The sequence below is a fragment of the Salmo trutta genome, chromosome 13, assembly GCF_901001165.1.
Source record: "Salmo trutta chromosome 13, fSalTru1.1, whole genome shotgun sequence".
Taxonomy (NCBI): domain Eukaryota; kingdom Metazoa; phylum Chordata; class Actinopteri; order Salmoniformes; family Salmonidae; genus Salmo; species Salmo trutta.
In genome coordinates, this window is record NC_042969.1 from 51189207 (window position 1) to 51215185 (window position 25979).

Here is a 25979-nt window from a genome sequence, read left to right on the forward strand (position 1 = left end):
TTTTTTTTTCTTGTTGTGTGTTTTTCACAGCGGTTTTAAGGCTCCCTAAAAGCGAAGGGAGCGGGAAGTGAAAACAGGCACCTGTGTTCATCTAATGCAAAAATGAATCAAAGCATTTCTGGGCTGGATCTAACATACACTCCAATGACTCCCATCTTCCTCTTCTCCTTTATCACATTCCTTTCCTCCGCAGTGACACTGTCCTCATAACCAGGCCACTGCTTTGCCTTCCAAAGCTTCTGAACAGTATTTGTGTTCAGTATGCAGATCTAATAAAGAGCCTTGACCTCAATAACTGTATTGTTGATAATTGTGGTAAACATCTTTCAGTTACTATATATACTATGGAATAGGCACAATTGATACTGGATGAAATTTGTTCTGCATCAAAAATGGACTGTAAACGTTCGTTATAGTTAAAGGAGGGAAGCTGTTTGCTCCCTGTAAAAGGTTTGCAGAGAGTATAAAGAATCTCCATTGGGCAGTAGGCAACCTTAAACATGGCTCTTAATCAAAAGAGCTGTAGAGATGGTCAGAATATATTGATCTGTTATAGATATACAAAATGGCAGTTAGTAAAACTTGACAGTGTGGGAGTTACTGTGTGTGTTTGTGTTTTTATGCAGGTTGGCATTTATTGGGATGAATCTTGTCCTGGAGGCAGTTCTGCAGGGTGGTCACTTCTGGCCTAGCCACAAAGTCTTAAAATGTGATTTTAAACCAGAGGAGGCTGGTGGGAGGAGCTATAGGAGGACGGGCTCATTGTAATGACTGGAATGGAATAAATGGCAAGGTATCAAACATATTAAATATATGGAAACCATGTTTTACTCCTTTCCATTCATTCCATTCCAGCCATTACAATGAGCCTGTCCTCCTATAGCTCCCCCCACCAGCCTCCTCTGGTTTAGACCTAACCTTAACCCTGACCATAATTACACTGTTAACCTTATGTCTAACCCTAACCTTAAATCTAGCGGAAAATGCTCAGCTCTGCCCCGATGACAAGATTCATCCCCATAAACGTCAATCTGCTGTTTTTACGTAGTGTACATGAATGAGTAATTGGTGAGACGTCGATGTTGATTCCAGAAATGTTTGTACAGTAAATAGACGTTGAGCTGATTCAGATAAATACTGCAATAAACCCCAATCTGAATACAAAATATATAAGGTGTCATTGGAGTGTCTGATCCAGCCCTGATCACCTATCATGTTCCCCAAATCTCAAGCACAATTTAAAATATACATATAATTTCACATTGGTTCATGTTATACTTGTGTCATTAGATAAAGATAAAACAGTCCATTGATAATAGCTTTCTTTCTATGTCTGTTCAATATATTTGCATGTGTACATGTATACAGACATATATGTACATATACACAGCTGTATATGTTTCATGCCTTTGGTGTGGCTTTGTTGTCCGCTTTGGCTGCGTTGAGTCCATTGTCTGTGTTGTCCTGTCCTGAGCTCACAAGGCACTCTTTACTGAGAGAGAGAGAGAGAGAGAGAGAGAGAGAGAGAGAGAGAGAGAGAGAGAGAGAGAGAGAGAGAGAGAGAGAGAGAGACAGAGAGAGAGAGACAGAGAGGGGTCAGAGTCAGTGTGAAGATAAAAAGGCAAGTAAAGAAATGTTGATAAAGGCATGCATACCAATGTTCCATGACAGTTTCAAAGGGGGGAGGCGGTAGCCGAAGAGCTGTCGGTTCGAATCCCAGCGCTGACGGGAAAAATGTGAAGGGGGTGAGCTGGCAACCAGAGGGTTGCTGGCATTAATATCTCAGATGCCCTTGAGCAAGGCACTTAACTCCCAAACAGCTCAATGGGCGCCACACTGTGGCTGATCCTGTGCTGCTCCCAGCCTGTGTGCGCTATCTCTGTATCTGAAATGTATTTTCCTTTTTGCAGCTGCACACACTCACATAATACATACTAACTGTATACTCTGCCATCACTTATATACCTGAGTTGTCATCACTTATGCAACTGAGTTGTCATCACTTATGCAACTGAGTTGTCATCACTTATACAATTGAGTTGTCATCACTTATACACCTGAGTTGTCATCACTTATGCAACTGAGTTGTCATCACTTATGCAATTGAGTTGTCATCACTTATACACCTGAGTTGTCATCACTTATGCAACTGAGTTGTCATCACTTATGCAACTGAGTTGTCATCACTTATACACCTGAGTTGTCATCACTTATGCAACTGAGTTGTCATCACTTATGCAACTGAGTTGTCATCACTTACTTCTTCTCTGCAGACTTTTTTAAGATGAGGAGCACCACAGTCTTTGTCACCATGACAACAATGATCAAGCCAATGACTCCGCCCACGACAGACACGATGATGGTGGTTACGGTATTGTCAACCACTTTCACTGGGGAGAGGAGGTGGATAAGACAGGAGAGAGGGCGGAAGGGAGGGAGGAATGGGATGTTGAGAGGAGGAGAGGGTTCTGTAAGATGAGTACTCAGCTGTTTCCCTATAATGATAGTCAGGCGTACGTTCTAGGAGAATATGAAGAAGTCATTGGACCCAGATCTTTGACATTATGTCAAAGGTGAATCTTTTAACATTGAAGAAAAACCAACTGGCAAACATCTTTTACCAGGCAACGAAGAGAGAGAAGGAGGGAAAGGGTAGAGATGGTGTGGTCAGTCTCACAACCACAGCGCTGGGTGATCGATTGATCCGCTCATGAGGAGACATGATACATTTCCATATAGCTTTTACCTCCAAGGAATTGATTCTAGTGTAGAATAACAATACATAGATCATGCTGCAACATGGAACTGATATCAGGGTATTCTTGAGCCATTATATACTGGGTGGTTCGAGCGTTGCGTCGTGCGTAAGAACAGCCCTTAGCCGTGGTATATTGGCCATATACCACACTTCCTCATGCCTTATTGCTTAATTATAAACAGTGTAGTTCCAGTCCTGAATGCTGATTAGCTGTCAGCCGTGGTATATCAAACCGTATACCACGGGTATGACAAAACATTTATTGTTAGTGCTCTAATTACGTTGGTAACCAGTTTCTAATAGCAATAAGGCACCTCGGGGGTTTGTGATATATGGCCGATATACCACGGCTAAGGGCTGTGTCCAGGCACTCCACGATGCGTCGTGCCTAAGAAAAGCCCTTAGCCGTGGTATATTGGCCATATACCACACCCCCTCGTGCCTCATTGTTTAATTATACAATGTGAAACTTAGACACATGACAAATGAATCAGATATTTGCCCCTACTTCCACCTGAAGGCATCAAAACGACTGGCCTAAACCTAAATGATGAACATGTCGTCAATGAGTATGTTGTATGCAGTCAGGGAGTGTGCAGTGCCTTACACTCATCCACCACGAACAGGGTGAAGATGGCGCTATGATTGCGATGCTTCTCCTTGGGATTCCGGGCGAAACAGGTGTACTCTCCCTCGTCCTCGAAGGTCACGTTGAACAGCAGGATGGAGATGTTGTTGTGCTTACTGCTGCCCACAAACTCTATCCGCTCGTGGTACACCTGCACCCGTGGTTCTACACCTTCTACAGGGATCACTGCATCACACAGCTGGAGAGGAATCGGGAGGGGGAGGGGGAGAGGGGAGAAGGAGAGGAAGGGGAAGAGGGGGAAAGAGGTGGAGAACAGAGGTGAGGGGGAGAGGTGTTGAGATATGAGTGGGAGGTCAAGTTGCTCATTGAGGGGGTGTTAGTGATGGAGATAACTCCTCTCAGTCAGTGTCTTGCCTTCATAAAGGTGCCGTTGTCGTTGTATTGCCAGTTGAAGTAGAGGTTCTTGATGCCGATGCAGCTGGAGTAGGTGCATGGTAACAGCACCGTGCTGCCGTTCATTGCCTCCATGAAGGGCACCTTCCCCACTGAAACCTCCAGCGCTGAAGCACACCATACCCCTGGAAAGGACGGAGGCAGGAGGGAAGAGAGCGAGAGAGACAGAGAGAGAGAGAGAGAGAGAGAGAGAGAGAATATGATTAGATTTGTAAGTAAACAATTTGGGATTCAATGATGTGGCAGACTGGAGGACAGAAATATAAATTCTCTACAGAGAGAGAAAGAGAGAACAAGGAAGGGAAAGTGTGAGGACATCATTTGTTTTTCCCCAGCAGTAGTAGCTTACATTACCGTCTTCTCTTATCTCTGGCTATTTTTATAGCGGCCTGGCTGTTAAATGGCTGTTACTATCATCACTTACCCAAGGAGCTGGCACTGGGGCACAGCACACACACAGTCAACCTCAACAAGCTCTCACAGTCTCACGTCAAAATGAGATATTCATCGATGTTCCTCAAAAGTCACATTTCGAAGTTGTTGAAAATGTCAAATTTCGAATGTGTTTAAGGTGAAGTTTAGGCATTAACTCTGAAATCAAGGGTTAAGGAATGAGGGTTAGGGTTAAGGAAGGGTTAAGGGTCAAGGGTTAAGGGTTGAGGAATGAGATAGGCTTAAAACAAAACTAACTTTCTATTGCTGGATCTCAACCTTTGGAATAAGAGGCAGATGCTTACACCAATCTGTTATCACCGTCCACAACGCTCTAGCAAAACCGAAACCTACTTGAAGGTAACAGCGCTCACTGTTGCCCCTAGTGGTCGGTTTCTATGCCATCACCTGACATCCTCAGACATGGATGGACGTCAAATACTGACTTGTATCACGGGTGACCTGGCTGGTCAACCTAGGCCAACATAGACCTGTTTAACATGACACACTGGTGTGTGTCTGCGTGTGTTTTTTGTGTATGTGTGTGTCAGTGTGTGTGTGTGTGTGTGTGTGTGTGTGTGTGTGTGTGTGTGTGTGTGTGTGTGTGTGTGTGTGTGTGTGTGTGTGTGCGTGTGTGTTTGAGTGTGCGTGTGTGTGTTTGAGAAGGTGTCCATGATAAGTCATCATGCCTCCCCAGTCAAAGCATCCGCGTGGTCTCCAAAATATTTGAGTCCTCCGCATTCTACTGCATCCAAATCAAGTATTCTACTCAAACATGTTTTCATGAGAGAGCGAGTGAGAGACGGAAAGTGAAAGAGGAAATGCGTGTGTGTGGGAGTGAGCAGGAGGAGGGACAGAGAGAGAGAGAGAAAGAGAGAGAGAGAGAGAGAGAGAGAGAGGGGGAGACAAAGAGGGAGAGTGGAGGAGGAAAGAGAGAAAGATAGACAGAGAGAAGAGGCAGGTTGTTTTCTGTCTGGTCCTGTGGGCCATGCAGTGCAGCACGCTGCAGCACGGCGGGCGGTGGGATTCTCACCACGCGGCTTGGCATCAGTGCTGAGAGGACTGCACAGGGGCTATATTTAAATCCTCCCAAATCCCATCTCAATATTTCATTCTGGGAAAGAAATAGTGAGTGTGTGTGCCGAGTGTATGGGTGGGCCTGTTACCAACCCTGGTACAAGTGAGTGTTTTTTTGATGGTAAATGACTGAAGACTATAGTACTGTAGTCCCACCAGCCTTGCACAACATGGCAATAGATCAGATCAGGAGAACCAAGCAATCCCATCAGCCAATTACCTCAGCTTAGCTCAGCTCAGCCTAGCCCCTGCGTTACCATAAGCATAAAGTGAAAATGAAATAAAACATTGCCCTTTCCAAAATAATTGAAATGATGAATCAAGGAAAATAATTTGTTTGTACTTCGCCAATACCACGGTATGTTAACACACTGATGATTGCCAATAGACAGGTGGGTTGGTAGCCTGGGTACCAGTCTGTTTCTGTTAACATTCCACTCCTTGTGTCTCATATGCCATGTTTAGAGTGGAATGTTAACAGAAAGAGAACCCAGGCTATTGGGTTGGCAACTCCACGACAAAAACGCAAAAGGCTGTGTATTGTTGTTACTCTGGTCGGTCAGATAGCTAGCAGAAATGACTAGAAGCCTGAATGCAGATGGCTTGTTTCAGCTAGTTAATAGGGCTAGTTAATAGAGTCCCCACTTAAAATATTCAACAAACTTCTTCTTATTATAATTTCTATTTAACACGCTACTCCTCTTACACCATCTAAGCTAGGAAATGTCATTCAAACTTTAAAACATGCAGACTGGTCTGGACTGAGTTGCTTGTTGTAAGGTTCTGCTTTTCTTTTCTTAGTCAACCTTCTTTTCTTAGTCAACCTGTTCTTTTATGTGTGTTCTTGAACGTAGCCCTGTTTCTTTGTGTTCTGGAATGTAGCCCTGTCTTTCATTTCTGTTCATTGATTTCACCTGTGTTCGTTTCTCACCTGGTCTCATCAGCTCCCTATTTAGTTCCGTTTTTTCTGTTTGTTCGCTTGTGAGGTATTGCTTGTGTTTGACTGCCTGCGTTTGACCGTTGCCTGCCTGCATTTGACCGTTGCCTGCCTGCATTTGACTGTTGCCTGCCTGCATTTGACCGTTGCCTGCCTGCATTTGACCGTTGCCTGCCTGCGTTTGACCGTTGCCTGCCTGCGTTTGACCGTTGCCTGCCTGTGACCACGATTCCTACCTTCTGCAGTATTCATTCTGAGTATTCATTACACTTGTATCCAACTTTTTGATATATTTCATACTTTTTAAACTATCAAACTTTGTCTTTTTTGTCCTCCATCCACTTTCAAGAGATTTCTTCAACATTCTAAAGGCCCCATTGTGACATCATCACTTTCGACCTTCCATTCACTGTCAATGCAACTTTTGACACAAATCATCTACTTTGACCACTTTGCCTAGACAAAAATTGAGGGTATGACATCTTGGTCTACTTCCCTGCTTTCCAAATCAAATTGGAACAGAATTATCTGTTACCAATCTAACAATACTGCTGTTTTAGTAAATGCATTAAAAAAAGCACAATTGCTGTTTTGACCACTCCCCCAATAAGTCAGACAACTTTAACCAATCAATAGGTAGAGCTGTTTTAGTAACACATCAACTGCTTTCATTAAAGATGCAGTAAGTTATGTCAGAAGTTAGCAGATTCATTACTCACCAACAACACCTGCAAATTCCATTTTGAAACATTTTGAAGTTCACTTTCCTTGCTTTGTCCAACAACACTATCACGAATCAGGCAAAGAAGTTATGTGGGTCAGAGTTCAGTATTTATTTAGTTTCATAGCACAAACGTTTTCTAGCATGTTTCTCACACTGGCTTTAGCCATGAAGGAGGCAGGCCTGCCAAGGCCACTGTTGCCTAGCAACACATGCCTCGGAAGGAGACAATATCTTCAGCGCGCGACAAATTCCCATCATTTGTGAATCTGTTTTGAGCCGAACGGCTAGCGCTAAGATTTCGATTGCTTCCCCGATTGCTTCTGGACAACCTGGAATGCTACAGAGAGGATCTCTAATGCTCACTAGCTTTGTCCTCCTTCTCAGGATGGTGCCCCATGCTATAAATAACTCAACTGGCTAATTTGCATGTCTGTAGATAAGGGGCGTTGATCCTGCTGCTCTGATTGGATAGAGCACAGTTGTCTCCGTTCACTCAATTCATATTTCACCCAATCACTTCTCATCACGTCTTTCAGTTTTTACACGCAACAACTGTAGTTTAGACACTGATCACAACCACACAATGACTGAACCACACAACCACTGACCACAACTACTGACCACAGCTACTGACCACTACTAGCCAATACTACTGACTACAACTACAGACCATAACTACTGACCACAACTACTAACCACAAATACTGAACACAACTTCTGAACACAACTACTGAGCACAATCACACAACTACTGACCACAACCACACAAAAAATGGACCACAACGTCTGACCACAACTACTGACTACAATTACTGACCACAACTACAGACAATAATAACACAGCTACCAACTACTGAACCACACAACTACTGACCACAACTCCTGACCCAAACTACTGACCACAATCACTGACCACAACTAGTGACCACACAGTTACTGAACCACGCAACTACTGACCATTAATACTGACCACAACTACTGACCAAAACCACACAACTACTGACCACACAACTACTGACCACAACTACTGACCACTCTCAATTAAATGAAAGTAAAGTTTCAAACAACATTGAAAGGCTAGACGCAGGAGACGAGAAGCAGGTACAGGGAGTGAAGGTTTAATAGCTGGCGGACATGAAACGGAACAGGAATAGCGTCTGGACAGGAACACATAACAACAATTAACGCGGACACAGGGAACACCACCAAGGAACAGACAGATATACAGGGGCAATCAGTCACGTGAAGGAGTCCAGATGTGTCCAATGAGCACTGCTGCGCGTAATGATGGTGACAGGAGCGTGTAAAGATGGGTAGCCTGGCGCCCTCGAGCACCAGGGAGGGGGAGCAGGAGCAGGCATGACAAACATAATGTGTGAGCAGCATTAGATGAAAAGGTATGAGAAATACTCCCTACTAGACAGATTGACAGATGTACTTTCTTTTTAGTGTATCAATAACGTCAGTCTGGCCATTCTCTCATCAGCAGAAAAAAGCATTGAAACAATAATTACATGTACTGTTTTAAACAAATCAAACAATGTAACAAGTTTTAATCAGGGTATAGACAAACATTACATCTTTCTTGTCTTCATTGGATAATGAGGGCACTTGTTTGTCATGCCATCAGCTTGAGTAAAACATTTTCAACCTCTTCCACTACTACAAAAATACTTTTAAAGAGCTAAAGCACGTGACAACAACTTTATTTCTAAAGTTACCATCTAGATGTATTTTGCTATTAATACCATCTCTTGCTTTGGCACTTGTCATGTCTATGCTTATATGGATATGGATAGCTAGCTAACCAACAACTGTATTAATGTATTTGAAAGACGAAAAAGTTCATTTCTGTTTTCAAAAAACATTTGCAGGCGGAAAATAGTTTATGTTGTCTATAATAATTGGATTGTAAGCCAACCCCGTCTGTTTTTTGCCTCGTGTTTATTTTTTTGTGAGGGCATTGGTTTTGTTGGTAAACAACCCACCTGTCTGTTATAAATTAGTCCTTTAAGGCTGCAGTTATGGTGTGATTGGAGGTATGTCCAATGCACAGGTTCCATCTTGAGCCAGCCAAGCCCAGCCCAGTCCCACCTAGCGCAGTCCCACTTAGTCCACTCCCACCTAGCCCACTCCCACCCAGCCCAGCGTAGCCCACTCCCACCCAGCCCAGCGTAGCCCACTCCCATCCAGCCCAGCCTAGCCCCCTCCCACCCAGCCCAGCCTAGATAACTCCCACCTAGCCAACTCCCACTCAGCCCAGCCTAGCCCACTCCCACTCAGCCCAGTCTAGCCCCCTCCCACCCAGCCCAGCCTAGATCACTCCCACCTAGCCAACTCCCACTCAGCCCAGCCTAGCCCACTCCCACTCAGCCCAGTCTAGCCCCCTCCTACCCAGCCCAGCCTAGATCACTCCCACCTAGCCCACTCCCACTCAGCCCAGCCTAGCCCACTCCCACTCAGCCCAGTCTAGCCCACCCCCACTCAGCCCAGCCTAGATCACTCCCACCTAGCCCACTCCCACTCAGCCCAGCCTAGATCACTCCCACCTAGCCCACTCCCACCCAGTCCCACCTAGCATAGTCCTACCTAGCTAAGCCCAGTCCCCTCCTAGCCCAGTCCCACCTATCCCAGCCCAGTCCCACCTATCCCAGCCCAGTCCCACCTAGCATAGTCCTACCTAGCCCTGTCCCACCTAGCATAGTCCTACCTAGCCCAGCGGAGTCCCACCTATCCCAGCCTAGTCCCACCTAGCCCAGTTCCACCTATCCAAGCCCCACCTAGCCCAGCCCCACCTATCACAGCCCAGTCCCACCCAGCCCAGTCCCACCTAGCACAGTCCCGCCTAATCCAGCCCAAAATAGCCCAGTCCCACAAAGGCTCTAGCTTTCCCTCCCTATGCTGAGATGGAGCCTCCCATTCAGCTCCAAGGTCAGTGGTGTTGTATGTAGCCAAAGCTTTTGATTTGTTCATTTTCACACTGCCTGGTGCCATTATATGGAACACTTCATGATGACTATTATGATGGAAGTGTTCACATTTCATCAGGTGTCACAGCTCTGCGATCCACAGAGAGGTGATGATGATGCACTAAAATAAGGTGTCTTCATGAAGGAAAGCAGGGAGGGGGGTTTGTGTGTCGAAGAATGGTGGCTGCAGTGGTGGATTGGTGTGTTTGTGTGTGCACAATCTGCTTCTGCAATAGAAAATGCATTCAACTTGTTATTTCCGTTTTATACACTGAACAAAAATATAAATGTATCATGTGAAGTCTTGGGCCCATGTTTAATGTGCTGAAATAATAAATCCCAGAAATGTTCCATACGCACAGAAAGCTTATTTCTCAAAAAAGGTGGTGCACAAATGTGTTTACATCCCTGTTAGGGAGCATTTATCCTTTGCCAAGATAATCCATCCACCTGACAGGTGTGGAGTATCAAGAAGCTGATTAAACAGCATGATCATTACACAGGGGCACCCTGTGATGGGGACAATTAAAGGTCACTCTAAAATGTGCTGTTTTGTCACACAACACAATGCCACAAGTTTTGAGGGAACGTGCAATTGGCATGCTGACTGCAGTAATGTCCACCAGAGCTGTTGCCAGAGAATTTAATGTTAATTTCTCTACCATAAGCCGCCTCCAATTTGACAGTACGTCCAACCGGCCTCACAACCGCAGACCACGTGTAACCACACCAGCCCAGAACCTCCACATTCGGCTTCTTCACCTGTGTGATCGTCTGAGACCAGCCATCTGGACAACTGATTAAACTGAAGAGTATTTCTCTGGAATAATGCCCTTTTGTGGGAAAAAACTCATACTGATTGGCTGGTCCTGGCTACCCAGTGGGTGGGCCTGGCTCCCAAGCTAGTGGGCCTATGCCTTCCCAGGACCACCCATGGCTGCGCCCTTGCCCAGTCATGTGAAATCCATAGATTTGGGCCAAATTAATTTATTTCAATGGACTGATTTCCTCATATGAACTGTAACTCTGTAGAATTGTTCCATGTTGCGTTTATCTTTTTCTTCAGTATAATTCATTGCAGATCAATAGACAATTTGATGTGCCAGTGAATGGCAATACAGTCTCAAATGACAAGGTATTGACTGAAAAAATGTTGTCTTAGTAAAATAGCTTGTCCTTGGCTGTGATCGATAAGCTATTTAAAGCAACTTACTTAGGAAAACAAATAACAATTCAACAGATCATTAATTGCACCGATTACCTGGGGCAATTACCACATTAGTGCTGATTCTTCCACTTCAATCCAAATAGTGTAGATCATTCTTTATGAATGTCCCATCCGAAATCTACCCCTAGCCCCTAGCTCCTACCCCCTAGCTCCAACTCCCTAGTCCCTAGCCTCTAGCCACTTCAGTCCAAATAGTCTCGGTCATATTTATATTGCATCTGAAATCTAACCCTGTAATCTGCATTGTGTAATCAATATGGTGTGAATTCCACCTAGAGGGCTAGTTGGTGCTATTGGCATATAGTTTGTATCCATCCAATCCACTGTCAGATCTTGACAGATTGTTCTTTTAACTGGGCCGCTGTGGCTGAGAATGACAGTGTTGAGAATGACAGACGCTAGCATCAATCACCGTTCAGCAAAGAGAGGGAACTGACTGAGGGAAGCAGAAGGAGAATGAGCGAGGGGTACCTGCAAAACAATCCAAGCTCCCTATTTTGTACTATTTCAATTTTGCCTTCCCGGGTTATCTCCCTTACCTATCTCTAGGGATGCACAGGCATAGACATATGGTACACACAAACCCTTGCATGCACGCACACTCCCTCTTCCTCGTCGCAATATATCCCTCCCTCCATCCATTTCGTTCACGCTCTCTCTGTAATGCAGCAAAGTAATTCTTCAGTGGCTCAATATACTCTGTTTCTTGCTCTGCCTCTGCTCATCTACTCCTCATCTTTACACAATTTACAGGCAACTGTTTTGTGGTGGTGTTGGTTTTGGCCTAAGGGGGCTCAAGGGCTCTGAGGCCAGGGTTTGGCAACACTATAAACTGTATGATGCCAGCAGTGCTGGGCTAGCTAGGTTGGGGAGAGCATGGCTGGTCAGTCACGTGTGTGTGTTGTGGGTCCCAGGAGGACAGGACAGAACTAATCTCTCAGTGGTTTTAATTAAAGAAACATCCTTTTGCTCATCGGCCTCGACTGCCTGCCTGCTGCCTGGCAAATATATTACCTCCAATCACTTTGTCACACATGCCCAGACACACACACACTCACACACACACACACACACACACAAACATTTGACCAAAGACACACACACACGTACACACCCACCCACCCACCCACCCAACCAGCCACCCACCCACCCACACACACACACGCACACGCAATCGTTGCCTCTAAGAGAGAGAGAGAGCGAGAGAGAGAAAGAGAGAGAGAAACAGGCTGCCATTGGACTGGTGTGTTGTTTATAGCGAAGGCTTGACTCCTCGTCGATTAGCAGTGACTCAGCAGACTGTTTGTTCTGTTGACCCAGTCAACATACAATTGTGGAGATACTGCTGTTACCATAGTCTGAGAGTTTTACATTACTGTTGTACAACACTGTAATATCCAGTGAATGAAGAATAGTTCTTCTCACCTGATATGATATTTGCCTTGTAGTTTAAGAGCTAGTGTCTATCATACTGCTCATATCACGACTCGGCACATTTTGAAGCATGTGTGGTGTGTGTGTGTGCCTAAATTCTTAAACCTGCCTGTCTGCGTCTCTGTGAGGTGTTTACTTGTTTGTCCTCTAAGCTACATCCGTCTAGACTAGCAACCCAAACTGGCAGCCTCCCTGTCCTCTCCTGATTCCTTTAGTGGCCCTTGTGAATGCATCACAGCTGTGATATCTCATGCTAATCTCAGATTAAATCAAGAACAGCTGTCCCCCCCCCCCCCGCACACACACACACAGAAATACACACATCCAATGACCAAGGGGATATACCAGTTGCTAAAGTTAGATCAGTTATGATCCTAACATGAGCGACAGAGACAGTGGTTTGTTTGGGGACAAGGCTGGATTATATTCCTAATCTCATCCTTTTGGCATTTTCATCTCGTCCGGGGATTGATCACTAATGTAAAGTGACTGCTGGCCTGGAACTTCCTGTCAGATGCTCCATTCAAACTTCTGTTGTAATTTCTATTCCAAGGGAGTTGGGAACAGAGAAAGGGCACCCTTCTTCAAAACATCCCCATCTGAACGGCCTGTTCAGAACCCAGGAAGTGGTCATTGGAGTGATGCATTTCAGAAAGAACAGAAAAGAAAGAACAGAAAGGACACAGCCCTCCATTTACTTAGCTATCTCCCATTTATCGTTCTTAGTTGTGTATCTGACTCCACCCGTATCTGTCCCTCTCTTCCCTGTCTTCCCCATCTTAACCATTCCGCCACCCCTGCCTCTTTTACCTCCGTCCCACCATCACTCAGAATCTCTCGCTAACTATTCCTCCTCACCTCACCCCTGCCCTGTACTTCCCTTCACTGCATTAAAAACTCAGAGCTGGTTAATAATTCATCTGCCCTTGGTTCTCCTCTCTCCTCTAGTCTCTCCTCCTCTCATTTCTCTCTCCTCTTCATTACAGGCCCGCCACACTTGTCTCCACAGGCTGCGTCAGACACTGGGGAAGACTCTTTATTTCCACTCAAACTTTTATCCATCCCTTCTTTCATGGGAGCTCCTAATGTAACTTAGCTCTGGTAAAATACATCTATTTCTGTATTCTCTCCATCCCTCTTCACATTCCTACTTCTTCACTGAGTTGACCCTTCTCTCATTCAATTTCTCTTCCTCCATCTTCCTCTCCGTGCGTGTTTACTAGTGGCCATGTGGCCTTAGCCTGGTGCTTGGTTATCCATCTGGTTCCTTGAGCCCTCCACTTGGTGACTACAGATGTAGGCTGCTCTATTGCATATGGAAACGCATCAGGAGGGTTTTATAACACAGTCATACAGAAGCCCGTGAGTCACTCCATAGACCTGAGAGTGAGCATGAAGTTCAGTAAGTACACTCAGCCTGTGCAGCAGGCCTCTCTCTCTCTCTCTGGCCCTCTTACAGGCACATTGCTCCCTCAGCTACAGCACACCAAAACACAGTGCAGAGTGGAGGACATTGTTTCTTCTTGGATCACTGTCAAATCAAATCAAAGTGTATTTGTCAGGTGCGCCGAATACAACAGGTGCAGACCTTACCGTGAAATGCTTACTTACAGGCTCTAACCAATTGTGCAAAAAAGGTATTAGGTGAACAATAGGTTAGTAAAGAAATAAACCAACAGTAAAAAAACAGGCTATATACAGTAGCGAGGCTATAAAAGTAGCGAGGCTACATACAGACTCCGGTTAGTCAGGCTTATTGAGGTAGTATGTACATGTAGATATGGTTAAAGTGACTATGCATATATGATGAACAGAGAGTAGCAGTGGCGTAAAAGAGGGGTTGGCGGGTGGTGGGTAGGACACAATGCAGATAGCCCGGTTAGCCAATGTGCGGGAGCACTGGTTGGTCGGGCCAATTGAGGTAGTATGTACATTAATGTATATTTAAAGTGACTATGCATATATGATAAACAGAGAGTAGCAGCAGCGTAAAAAGAGTTTTTGTGGGGGTTGGGGGGACACACAATGCAAATAGTCCGTGTAGCCATTTGATTACCTGTTCAGGAGTCTTATGGCTTGGGGGTAAAAACTGTTGAGAAGCCTTTTTGTCCTAGACTTGGCACTCCGGTACCGCTTGCCATGCGGTAGTAGAGAGAACAGTCTATGACTGGGGTGGCTGGGGTCTTTGACAATTCGGCAACGTTGCTTCAGCTACACCGGAGAAAGCCAAGGAAAGGTTGTTTTGGAGGAAAAAAAACGAACAAACATGGAATCGCGCGTATGCTAGAGGTATCCAGTGTCATTTTAGCTGAACCCTCCAACCCTCTCAAGAGAACATGACTCACCTAAAGAGCAACATGACATAATGACAACAGACCCCTATTAGAACAGAACAGAATTTGGATTTCTCAGAAAGTCGCCATCTTATTTTTCCAGTATGTGAGTCTTGGCGGATTTGAACTATTGTCTACCTTTATCTGTGTTCTAACTTAATGATAAAACACTGAATGTGGAGCATAATGGCTTAGGATGCCAAGATGGAGATCATTTTCTTAAGCATTTTTGTTGAGAACATCAGCAATTAGTCATTATCTTTTGAAATTGTTTCCAATTCCAGGGGGACTATGACAAACTGTATTAGCACAAACGAGGCATCTTTCAACTTATTTGAAAACAGGAACACACAAGAATTCAAGTCCACAATAGACCCACATACAGTGGGGGAAAAAAGTATTTGATCCCCTGCTGATTTTGTACGTTTGCCCATGTCAAAAATGTTATAAATTGATTTGCATTTTAATGAGGGAAAAAAGTATTTGACCCCTCTGCAAAACATGACTTAGTACTTGGTGGCAAAACCCTTGTTGGAAATCACAGAGGTCAGACGTTTCTTGTAGTTGGCCACCAAGTTTGCACACATCTCAGGAGGGATTTTGTCCCACTCCTCTTTGCAGATCTTCTCCAAGTCATTAAGGTTTCGAGGCTGACGTTTGGTAACTCGAACCTTCAGCTCCCTCCACAGATTTTCTATGGGATTAAGGTCTGGAGACTGGCTAGGCCACTCCAGGACCTTAATGTGCTTCTTCTTGAGCCACTCCTTTGTTGCCTTGGCCATGTGTTTTGGGTCATTGTCATGCTGGAATACCCATCCACGACCCATTTTCAATGCCCTGGCTGAGGGAAGGATGTTCTCACCCAAGATTTGACGGTACATGGCCCTGTCCATCATCCCTTTGATGCAGTGAAGTTGTCCTGTCCCCTTAGCAGAAAAACACCCCCAAAGCATAATGTTTCCACCTCCATGTTTGACGGTGGGGATGATGTTCTTGGGGTCATAGGCAGCATTCCTCCTCCTCCAAACACGACGAGTTGAGTTGATGCCAAAGAGCTCCATTTTGGTCTCATCTGACCACAACACTTTCACCAGTTGTCCTCTGAATCATTCCGATGTTCATTGGCAAACTTCAGACGGGCATGTATATGTATTCTTGAGCAGGGGGACTTTGCAGGGGCTGCAGGATTTCAGTCCTTCACGGCGTAGTGTGTTACCAATTGTTTTCTTGGTGACTATGGTCCCAGCTGTCTTGAGATCATTGACAAGATCCTCCCGTGTAGTTCTGGGCTGATTCCTCACCGTTCTCATGCTCATTGCAACTCCACGAGGTGATATCTTGCATGGAGCCCCAGGCTGAGGAATATTGACAGTTCTTTTGTGTTTCTTCCATTTGCGAATAATCGCACCCAATGTTGTCACCTTCTCACCAAGCTGCTTGGCGATGGTCTTGTAGCCCATTCCAGCCTAGTGTAGGTCTACAATCTTGTCCCAGACATCCTTGGAGAGCTCTTTGGTCTTGGCCATGGTGGAGAGTTTGGAATCTGATTGATTGATTGCTTCTGTGGGCAGGTGTCTTTTATACAGGTAACAAGCTGCGGTTAGGAGCACACCCTTTAAGAGTGTGCTCCTAATCTCAGCTCGTTTCCTGTGTAAAAGACACCTGGGAGCCAGAAATCTTTTTGATTGAGAGGGGGTCAAATACTTTTTTCCCCTCATTAAAATGCAAATCAATTTATAACATTTTTGACATGCGTTTTTCTGGATATTTTTGTTGTTATTCTGTCTCTCACTGTTCAAATAAACCTACCATTAAAATTATAGACTTATCATTTCTTTGTCAGTGGGCAAACGTACAAAATCAGCAGGGGATCAAATACTTTTTCCCCCCACTGTACCATAGCAAGCATCCCCTAACCCAGGGGGATGGGAATTCATTAAAAGAATCAACTCCTCAGCGCTGACCTTGTAACCTATATGGGAAATCTCTTGACGATTACTACAATGTACATTTCGTACAAAAAAGCAAATTGAACAGCATCAAGTTGCTTTCTGGTTCATTTGGGCTGGTTTTAGGAAATATCCAAGAAAAAGTCCTAGTTTTCATTTTTTCCTAATCAACCCTATTCTCCCAAGATACCTTAATTCATGAAGTCATCAAACATTCCCTCATAACCTTGACATACATAATCCTCCAGTAAATCTAAATGGCCCAACCACGGCCCAACCACCTATGATGTTAGTACAGCAATTCAAACCATCACTTCAGCAGGTGTGCAATACAAAAACAAGTGCCACCGCAGTTTTTCAGTCTAACATCACAACCACAGACCACAGCAAGGAGTCTATCATTACATGTTACATTCCATGTAGATTAATGTCGCAAACAATGCCAGTGCATAGTGTTAGTATTACAACACATTGCTATGTACAGGCCGTCAGCACGGTCCAGTAATAGTACACAGGGGAGGAGTGCTGAGTGTCCGTGTGTGGTCAGTGGAGTTATGTAGCTCTGGGGAGTACATATCTGTATGTGGGTGAGGGTTGATGACATTCAAAACTGTGTGTCTCTCGCTCTCACTCTGTGTGCGTGTGTGTGTGTGTGTGCTTGCCAGCCTGTGTGTGGGCACGTGTTTGTGCGAGTGGGGGAAGGGGGAATTCTTACGGTATTGGCCGGGCTGAAATAACTATTCGGCCTGAAAGAGTGGCGTGTGTCTGAAGAGGAAATGACATCAGCCCGGGATGTGGGTGCTGGTATTGGCAGGGGCACAGACCAGCTTAAGACGAGTATGGTTATGAACACCAGGGCAGCTGGTGCTGTCGGCCCTCCCCATGATTGTGGCTCAGTCCAGACTAATCTGTGGATCAACAGGATGTCACAAGCTCATAACCAGAACAGTGTGCTCATAACCAGGACAGTGTGCCCCGTCCATAACACACACAGAGATAATTAAGTGCACGTGCCGCAGCACTTATATGCAAACACAAATCTACACACACTTGTTAATGCACACATCGCACTCACACACACACATTTGAATAATAAGACCGTCTGGACGTTAAAAAGACTAAGTTGAACTTTGTTACTGGAGACAAACAAGCTCATGGTCAAAGGTCAAAGAGTCAACTGAAGCTCAACATCTGACCAGCCTTATGGTGTCGAGGTCTCTGAGACCAGACCGTTGGTCAGGTAATCAAGTCAGAGGGAGATGTAGAGGGAGACAGGGGCATCCCTCTAATCCCATTCACACTCTGACAATAATAAATGATCTACTCTCCTTGGTCCCAGCCACTTCGTCTATTTCTGCTGAGCTAGGTCTTTAACATTCACTGCTGCTGGCTAGGAACGTTGTTCCACCACGGTTGTTTCAGCTCTGTGTGGTACCCTACACGCTATTCATGACTATACAGAGTTAGGTCATACATGATAAATAATACTACGTCTAAAGGCTTTAGCATTACATCCACAATAAATGGGATGTGTTGTGGTGGGTTTGCAGGAAATGGATTGCTTCCCAATGCCATTTCTGTTCACAACAACATAACAAGCCGACATCACAAGCCATACCAAATAACCTCTAAAAAGGCCACACCCTTAGTTATAGTGGGGCTAAGAGGACAGGTTCAGCTAGGAAGAGAGAGGACCACCCCTGTGTTGTTTTCATGTTGTGTTGCTACCATGCTGTGTTGTCATGTGTTGCTGCCATGCTATGTTGTTGTCTTAGGTCTCTCTTTATGTAGTGTTATGGTGTCTCTCTTGTCGTGATGTGTGTTTTGTCATGTTGTTGTCATGTTGTGTTGCTACCATGCTGTGTTGTCATGTGTTGCTGTCATGCTATGTTGCTGTCTTAGGTCTCTCTTTATGTAGTGTTGTGGTGGCTGTCTTGTCGTGATGTGTGTTTTGTCATGTTGTTGTCTTGTTGTGTTACTACTATGCTGTGTTGTCATGTTATCCCCCGTCCCCACAGGAGGCCTATTGCCTTTTGGTAGGTCGTCATTGTAAGTAAGAATTTGTTCTTAACTGACTTACCTAGTTAAATAAAGGTTAAGTAAAAATGAAATAAAATGAATAAAAATAGAGTCAAATGCTACACCATTAAACATGGTCAAAGTCTTGACCTCCAAAGGCATGGCATGTCAGTGTATTATCTCAGGAGTCTATTGTCATGACTGACCATGAGAATCCAAATAGGTCAGATCAGGTTTGCAATTAATAATTTCAATCAGGCCCCCTCTCAGAGGTGGGGAGGAGGGAACTGGTGGGGATTAACAACTCACATCCTGTTGTAAATCAAGAAGAGAAGATTCAGGTCTCCCTCTCCAATATTCACCAAAGGAATGTCCTTTGTTACAAGATACTTTTTCCCGCCGAAACTCTAACATGTTCAGAAGCTAATACTGGAACAATATTTCCAACCTAGAATGTTGGGAATGGCCAAAGGCGATCTATAGAAAACGAATGTCATTTTGTTTGTTATTTTGTGATGTCATTAAACATGTTGTAAAGGAAATACTTTAACTTGGAAAGTATACCCACTATGTGTACGAAGTGTCCATCCTATGCGTTGTGCATGTAATATGAAAAATGATGAAAGTGTTTGTGTTAACCTCTCTAGGGAAGGTGGGACGAAATCGTCCCACCCAGTGAAAAATCAGAGCGCCAGATTTAAAACAACAAAATGTCATAATTCAAAGTTCTCAAACATAGGACATTGCTGCATTTCAAGACATTTCACGTAAATACATTCATGATTTCTTACCCAAAGAGGGCGGCGGTTCGTGTGCAAAGTATATGATTACTGTAAGTGAGAGTAGTTTCCAAATGTACCCATGTTAAGTGTCATTGTCCCTCTCTGCCTCCCCCCATCTCCCTCCATCTCTTTTGTAACAAGCAGCCATGTTGTGTCATTCCACTAGGGACCTTTTTTAACATATTAAGTGTGTATGTTTATCCTGTGTTCCCATTTAATTAGCTAGTAAATAAATTATTAAACCAATTTGTGTAGTACTGAATCATAAGTAAGCCTCGGGTTTTTGCAGATGCAAGGAGGTTATGACTGTTCAGAATGATGGTATGATACGAGGTTATGATTAATAAGTTGATCGTTTATAGATGTGATAGGTAAAGACCTTTTAGAGTTTGATTTGGGAGATGGTAACTCTTTAAAGAACCGCTCTCGTGGTGACCCAGATCTTAATGAGTTAATTGTTACATGATTATTTTAATTGGGTAACAATTAAACACAGTTGTTGATTAGATAAATAACAGATTCATGTTAAAGACAAGTCATGACACTATACACCATGGGTATTTATAGTATGTCATGTGTGTGTACATGACTTAAACGGCTTAAAATCATCTGTATTTTTAGCTAAACAACAGATATCCAACAGATATCCACCGGGGTAGTTTACATGACTCTTTCAGAGACAAAGTATCACTACCCCTCCAGCAATTCAATGCCTTGGTAATGGTCAAAGTTATCTGATAGCAGACCCGACCACTTATCCACCCAGTCTTGTCCTGCAAACTTGACTTTCATATAGGGAGCTGAATGCAGATTCAAGTTACACATACACTCAAATCAAATTTTCTTGGTCGTGTGCACATATTTTGCAGATGTTATCGCAGGTGCAGCAAAATGCTTGTATTTGTAGCTCCAACAGTGCAGTAATACCCAACAATACTATATATATATATATATATATATATATATATATATATATATATATATATATATATAAAGAGCCATGTAAACTATATTTTAATTTAGAAATATCAATACGTCCGGAATATAAATATATGATGTATAGAGACTATATTAATAGAAAAGGTGTGTACAGAATGAGTTATTAAGGATGAGCCATGACCAGAATACAGTATATACTGTACCTATAAAGTGGGTAAAACAGTTTGTAAACGTTATTAAAATGACCAGTGTTCAATGACTCTATGTACATAGGGCAGCAGTCTCTAAGGTGCAGGTTAGAGTACCCAGTGGTACCAGTCTGATGGCCTGGAGATAAAAGCTGTTTTTCAGTCTGTCACAAACTCAAATGAGTGCATTGTGTTATAGGTTTTATGATGCGAGTACCGTATCTTAACCAAAGTAGATTGTTTTAAGATTGTTTTATACATCAGTTGGGGTCTCTATAAGCTACAATATGAGGTCCTAAATCAAGCATGAAAGTGCATAGCTGTGTGGGCTAATATAGTCAAAATGTTTGCCTTGGGGTAAGTTGAGCTAATGGCCATGGGGCAAGTTGAGCCAATGGCCACATACCCATACAAATGATAATTACATTTAGTCAGTTCTACGCATAATATGCATAGTATTTTTTGTCAGGCATATGAACTCAAGATGCATTTTTATTGTTACAGAGCAGACATCATCATGCCCTGTGCATGCATATGTGAAAGTAGCGGTTAGCCCCCCTTGAGGTTCATGAGAGAACAGGACATGAGAGAAGGGAAGAAGTCCTTTGAAGCAGCAGCACATGATGAAAAAATAGACTGAATGACACTGAAGAAGTACATTGAAGAAAAAAAAATATATATATGTACAATACCAGTCAAAAGTTTGGACACACCTACTCATTCAAGGGTTTTCTACATTGTAGAATAATAGTGAAGACATCAAAACTATGAAATAACACATATGGAATCATGTAGTAACCAAAACAGTGTTAAACAAATCAAAATATATTGGTGTGGGGGTGCTTTGCTGGTGACACTGTCAGGGATTTATTTAGAATTCAAGGCACACTTAACCAGCATTCTGCAGCGATAGGCCATCCCATCTGATAACATGGAGTCTGAGCTTGTTAAACATATCAAGCATTTTGCAGACCAGTTTCATCCCACTGAGCACAGACCTCAATTCTACGATGGTTCAACTTAATGTCATTGAAATGACATGGAAACAACGTTGATTCAACCAGTGTGTGCCCAGTCGGATGGGCTTAGAAGCCTTGACTACTTGCCTACGAATATGCACATTGAAACAACATCCCTGTCCCAGACAACTGGTCAATAAATGGAAGGGTAAGTGATATTGAACAGAGAGATCTATATATGAATGTCGGCATACATTTAAGATATACAATATACCATACCCCCATTCCATGAATTCAACTTTGACCTACCAGCACCATCACCCACTGTCACAGGACACCATCACCCACTTACCCCAAGGCAGCTCAACTTGTCCTGTCCCTATGCTCAACTTACTCCATACCCGGGTTAAGTTGTGCCAAGAGACCACTTTTTTTTGGACAAGCGATGTTTTCAAAACTGTTATGTTTACATAAATTCTGATTATTTCCAGGGATACACAACGTCCTGAAATATATGTAGATATCTTTGTTACAAAGAATACTATATTTCCTTGACATAGTGGTGCTGAATGTAAAAAATGTCTCAACTTACCCCAGTCTCCCCTACGTTAATTACCCATTAGTCTGGCTGAGGGTGAGAGTTCCCGTGGGTCGTACAAGTAGTTTTCCTCCATTAGACTTACAGGAAAAATAGATGAATAATGCCAGTACAGATTTTGGGTATTTCACGCCTGCTCTCTCACTTCAAGCACAAACAGATGAGAAGGGGCTTGGTTTTTCATCAGGACTGCACAGCCCTTAGTAAAGATGCACTCCGGGATCTTAAAGGTGCAATATGCCGAAATTGCTCTGCCATTTCCTGGTTGCAAAAAAATCAAATTGTTCGCTTCATTTCAGTTTATGTAACAAAATAAGCATTCAGAATGTAGAGAATCATTGTACTATCTAAACCGGTGTGAAATATATTTTCAATAAGACACAATATTTCATTTTCAGCTGTTTGAAGCTGATGTACAAAACCGAATGTAAAAGACTCAATTATGAAACTTTAGAACGGGTAGCATAGAAAAAGTGCACACTGAATAGATATACCACTTCTTAGACTTGCTTTCAATGAGAATGGCAGATATATACACTGTAATTCACATTTTTATGTGAATTTGGTCGGGTCACCCAAAAAGTTACATTTTGCATCTTTAAGCATAACAAATTTGCAACATATAGTACGAATTGGATTTGTAACATATCATACAAATTGCAATATATATTTTTTGAAAATGCAGCAAGTAACATACCATACCAAATGGATAACATAGTACAGAATTGAATGACATAGTATACAAAAAATGGGGACCACATTTGGCTCGTGAGCACCACTTTCAAAACTACTGCCTGAAATTATACCAAAGTTTAAGATTGTATCTTTAAGCCTTATATTGGGTGTTTGTCTGGCTACATCCTAATCTGCAACTAAAATATTGTAATTCCCTGACCTTCTGTCCATTACCTGATGTGAAGTACAAGTCTCACAGCTAACATCTCTCATACTGTAGTCTAATAGTCTCTCTCTCAACTCTGTTAATGTAGAACGACCATGGGATCTAATGATATGATAACTGCCGGTCCATTATATGTGACATTTTGGTCGCACAAACGTTCCAGCAACATTAAAGATCCTTCCCGGGTCTCTGATGGATGTCTCGAGGGGGTGTTGGATTGTCTTAGGCCTGGCTGGTCGATATGTGAACCCCGTTCATTTTATTGGAGGTTAAACCCTCCACTGTACGCTTGGGGGATATATATGAGCATGCACATTAACCCTTCGCCCCCAGCTGTAGAAAAAATACCTGTACTTCACCTTGACGCAGAGCCTGGCAGAGAATCCAGAGAAAACTGACCAAGTGATACACACAGGCAAGAGATGCTACTTATCAGGTATGTCTTAATCTAATATCATGTCAGATTCCATCTCAAAGAAATATGAAAATGAAAAGCCTATTTATTATCGGTAGCTCTCTGCTGTGTCGGCCTCTTTAGAATTGTATGCTAATTTAGACTCATAAACATGTTTTAAGATGTTTTGTGTAATCTTGTAATCTTGCCAAAAAGGCATTCACCTCAAAAGATGCTGAGGAGTCTTAGGTTATTCCACGAATAATTGTGTCCATATTACAGTACGTGCTAACAATTAGCGATAACAAACTGACATGATCATGTGTGGATTCTCAAATACATCGGGCATAGTTTGTCTACAGCTTGAGTAACTATACTGTGTTATTGTGCATTATACAGCACTATATGTTGAAACAATATGGAATATGATACAATATCTGGCAGTCAGGTACTCTACTACAAAGCTAACCTATATACTACAGTAATTTGTATCAAAAAACATCATATCGCCCAGACATTTAATGTAGGGTACCATGTGGTTATTGGACCATTCTTAGTGGTCACACTAGTCTGTATGTAGCTAAACAAAACATTTTAAAAAGATAATAAAAACATAGCAGGAAGAAGACTGGGGAGAATAATAATGCACGGATATCCTGCGATTTGAGTAGTTATTGATCCAACCTGCTCATTATCACACTTTTTAATTGTATATTAAATATATTTTCCCCAAAATGTATAAATACAAAATATGATATTCCTCCGTACATTCTGATAAACTTCCCTCCCTGTATTAACACCTTACACTTGATCTCATCAGCTGTATGAGTTAAAAATGTCCCTGATTAAGTGGCATGTGTAAATGTAGCGTGACAGAATGAAGTGCGCAGTAGAATCTGCATCACTAGATCCTCTGACGGGAAGACAGTGTAAAGGGCTATCTTTTGACAACTACACTGTGTTCCTCACATGACAACTTCCATCCCACTGCCTCATCTAGATGTATATTGTCTTGTCCCATGGATCATTCTCTCCATTCCCCCCTGAAGCATGGCAGAAGATGTAAATATCGGACATCATCATACTCATTGACTTGGCAGGTCCATTGGCAGTGCCCGTAATTCCACTTGCCCTAAACAGGATCCATTGTTACCAGCATCTTCTTACTGACTCAGAATCTACGCAAGGATAGCTAAAATTGATGCCCTCCACTCACTCTCTTAGTGAACCGTAAAATAGCAAGAATCAGCACTCGCTGCACCGGCGTGGCTAAAACACACGACTCAGAGTCTCCCAATATAGAAAAGCATGAGCCATGTAACCAAATAAACCCCTGCCTTACAAGCAATAAGTGTGCAGCCTTGTCTGCCGGCGTCGGACACATTTCTGCAAGCTCGGCAGAAACTGTAGTGATTTGGCTGGCACCCTAGGGGTAGATGGAGGAAGACGGGTACAGAGAGAGAGAGCAAGAGAGAGTTAGAGAGAGAGAGAGAGGGTTAAGGAGAGGAGAGGAAAAATGGCAGTATAAAGTCAGCTTTTGGACTCACCGAGCAGAAGTGTGATGACAACACTGGCGAGGACGGTGTCTCCTGAGCTCAAACACCTGGACATAGAGAACCTGCCGCTTCCTTTGGACTCCATATCCTACTGCGTCTGTCTGGCAATCTGTCCGTCCGTCTGTTTATCTGTCTGTCTGCCCCTGGATACGCACTCTGGGTGTGTGGGTGTGTGTTGGCTGGAGCAAGCAGGGGTGCGGGTGGGATAGAGGGGAGGGGTAGGGCGAAGTAGGACGCAGAGCGAGCAAATAAAAAAAACAAGACTTGTCACTCTGCAAAGTCCTGCGATGAGTGTCTCCCTCCTCTTCTCTCCTTCTTTGAATTGAGTTCCAGAGAAGGAGAAAGAGGGTGAAGGAAGGCTAATTGCTGGATTATGAGTTATGTCTACTCTTCTGTATGTGCCAGGCAGAAAACAGACTGAAAGAGAGAGTAACAGAAAGAGACAGACGAAGTCAAGGCTGCTGCACCTGATCCAGGCTTTCTCTCTCTCTCTTTGCTTCAGTCCCTCACTCTTGCTCGCCGACACACTGATTATCCACTGAATCCCACAGCCTGAGAGCTAGACCAGGCAGAGGAGACGAAAAAAACTCACTCAGAGAGAGCGAGCGAGCGTCTGCACCGCAGAGCTGTGGAGCTGTGGAGGCAGTCAGTGGAGAGAGGATGTCAGCGTTCCCTCTGATGGAGAGCTGCATGCGGGGGGAGGGAGCGGAGGGGACAGCAGAGCCTGGAGCTCAGGCACAAATGCTGCAGGCAGCAGGCA

At 43.6% G+C, this 25979-nt stretch overlaps 1 protein-coding gene across 2 annotated transcripts; it reads right to left on the minus strand.

The window, feature by feature from the left end:
* Nucleotides 1–25979, minus strand: LOC115205973 (sodium channel subunit beta-4). Of its 2 annotated transcripts, XM_029772435.1 has the most exons (6): nucleotides 25211–25979; nucleotides 3762–3925; nucleotides 3366–3585; nucleotides 2261–2390; nucleotides 1656–1722; nucleotides 1321–1492 (listed from the first exon to the last, which is right to left on the minus strand). In XM_029772435.1, the coding sequence occupies exons 1-5, from the start codon at nucleotides 25302–25304 to the stop codon at nucleotides 1674–1676; spliced, it is 657 nt and encodes a 218-aa protein (XP_029628295.1). In that variant the 5' UTR covers nucleotides 25305–25979; the 3' UTR covers nucleotides 1321–1492; nucleotides 1656–1673. The 2 variants fall into 2 exon arrangements, with proteins under 2 accessions (XP_029628294.1, XP_029628295.1); XM_029772434.1 differs by lacking the exon at nucleotides 1656–1722 and having other exon boundaries at nucleotides 1–1492; nucleotides 25211–25978.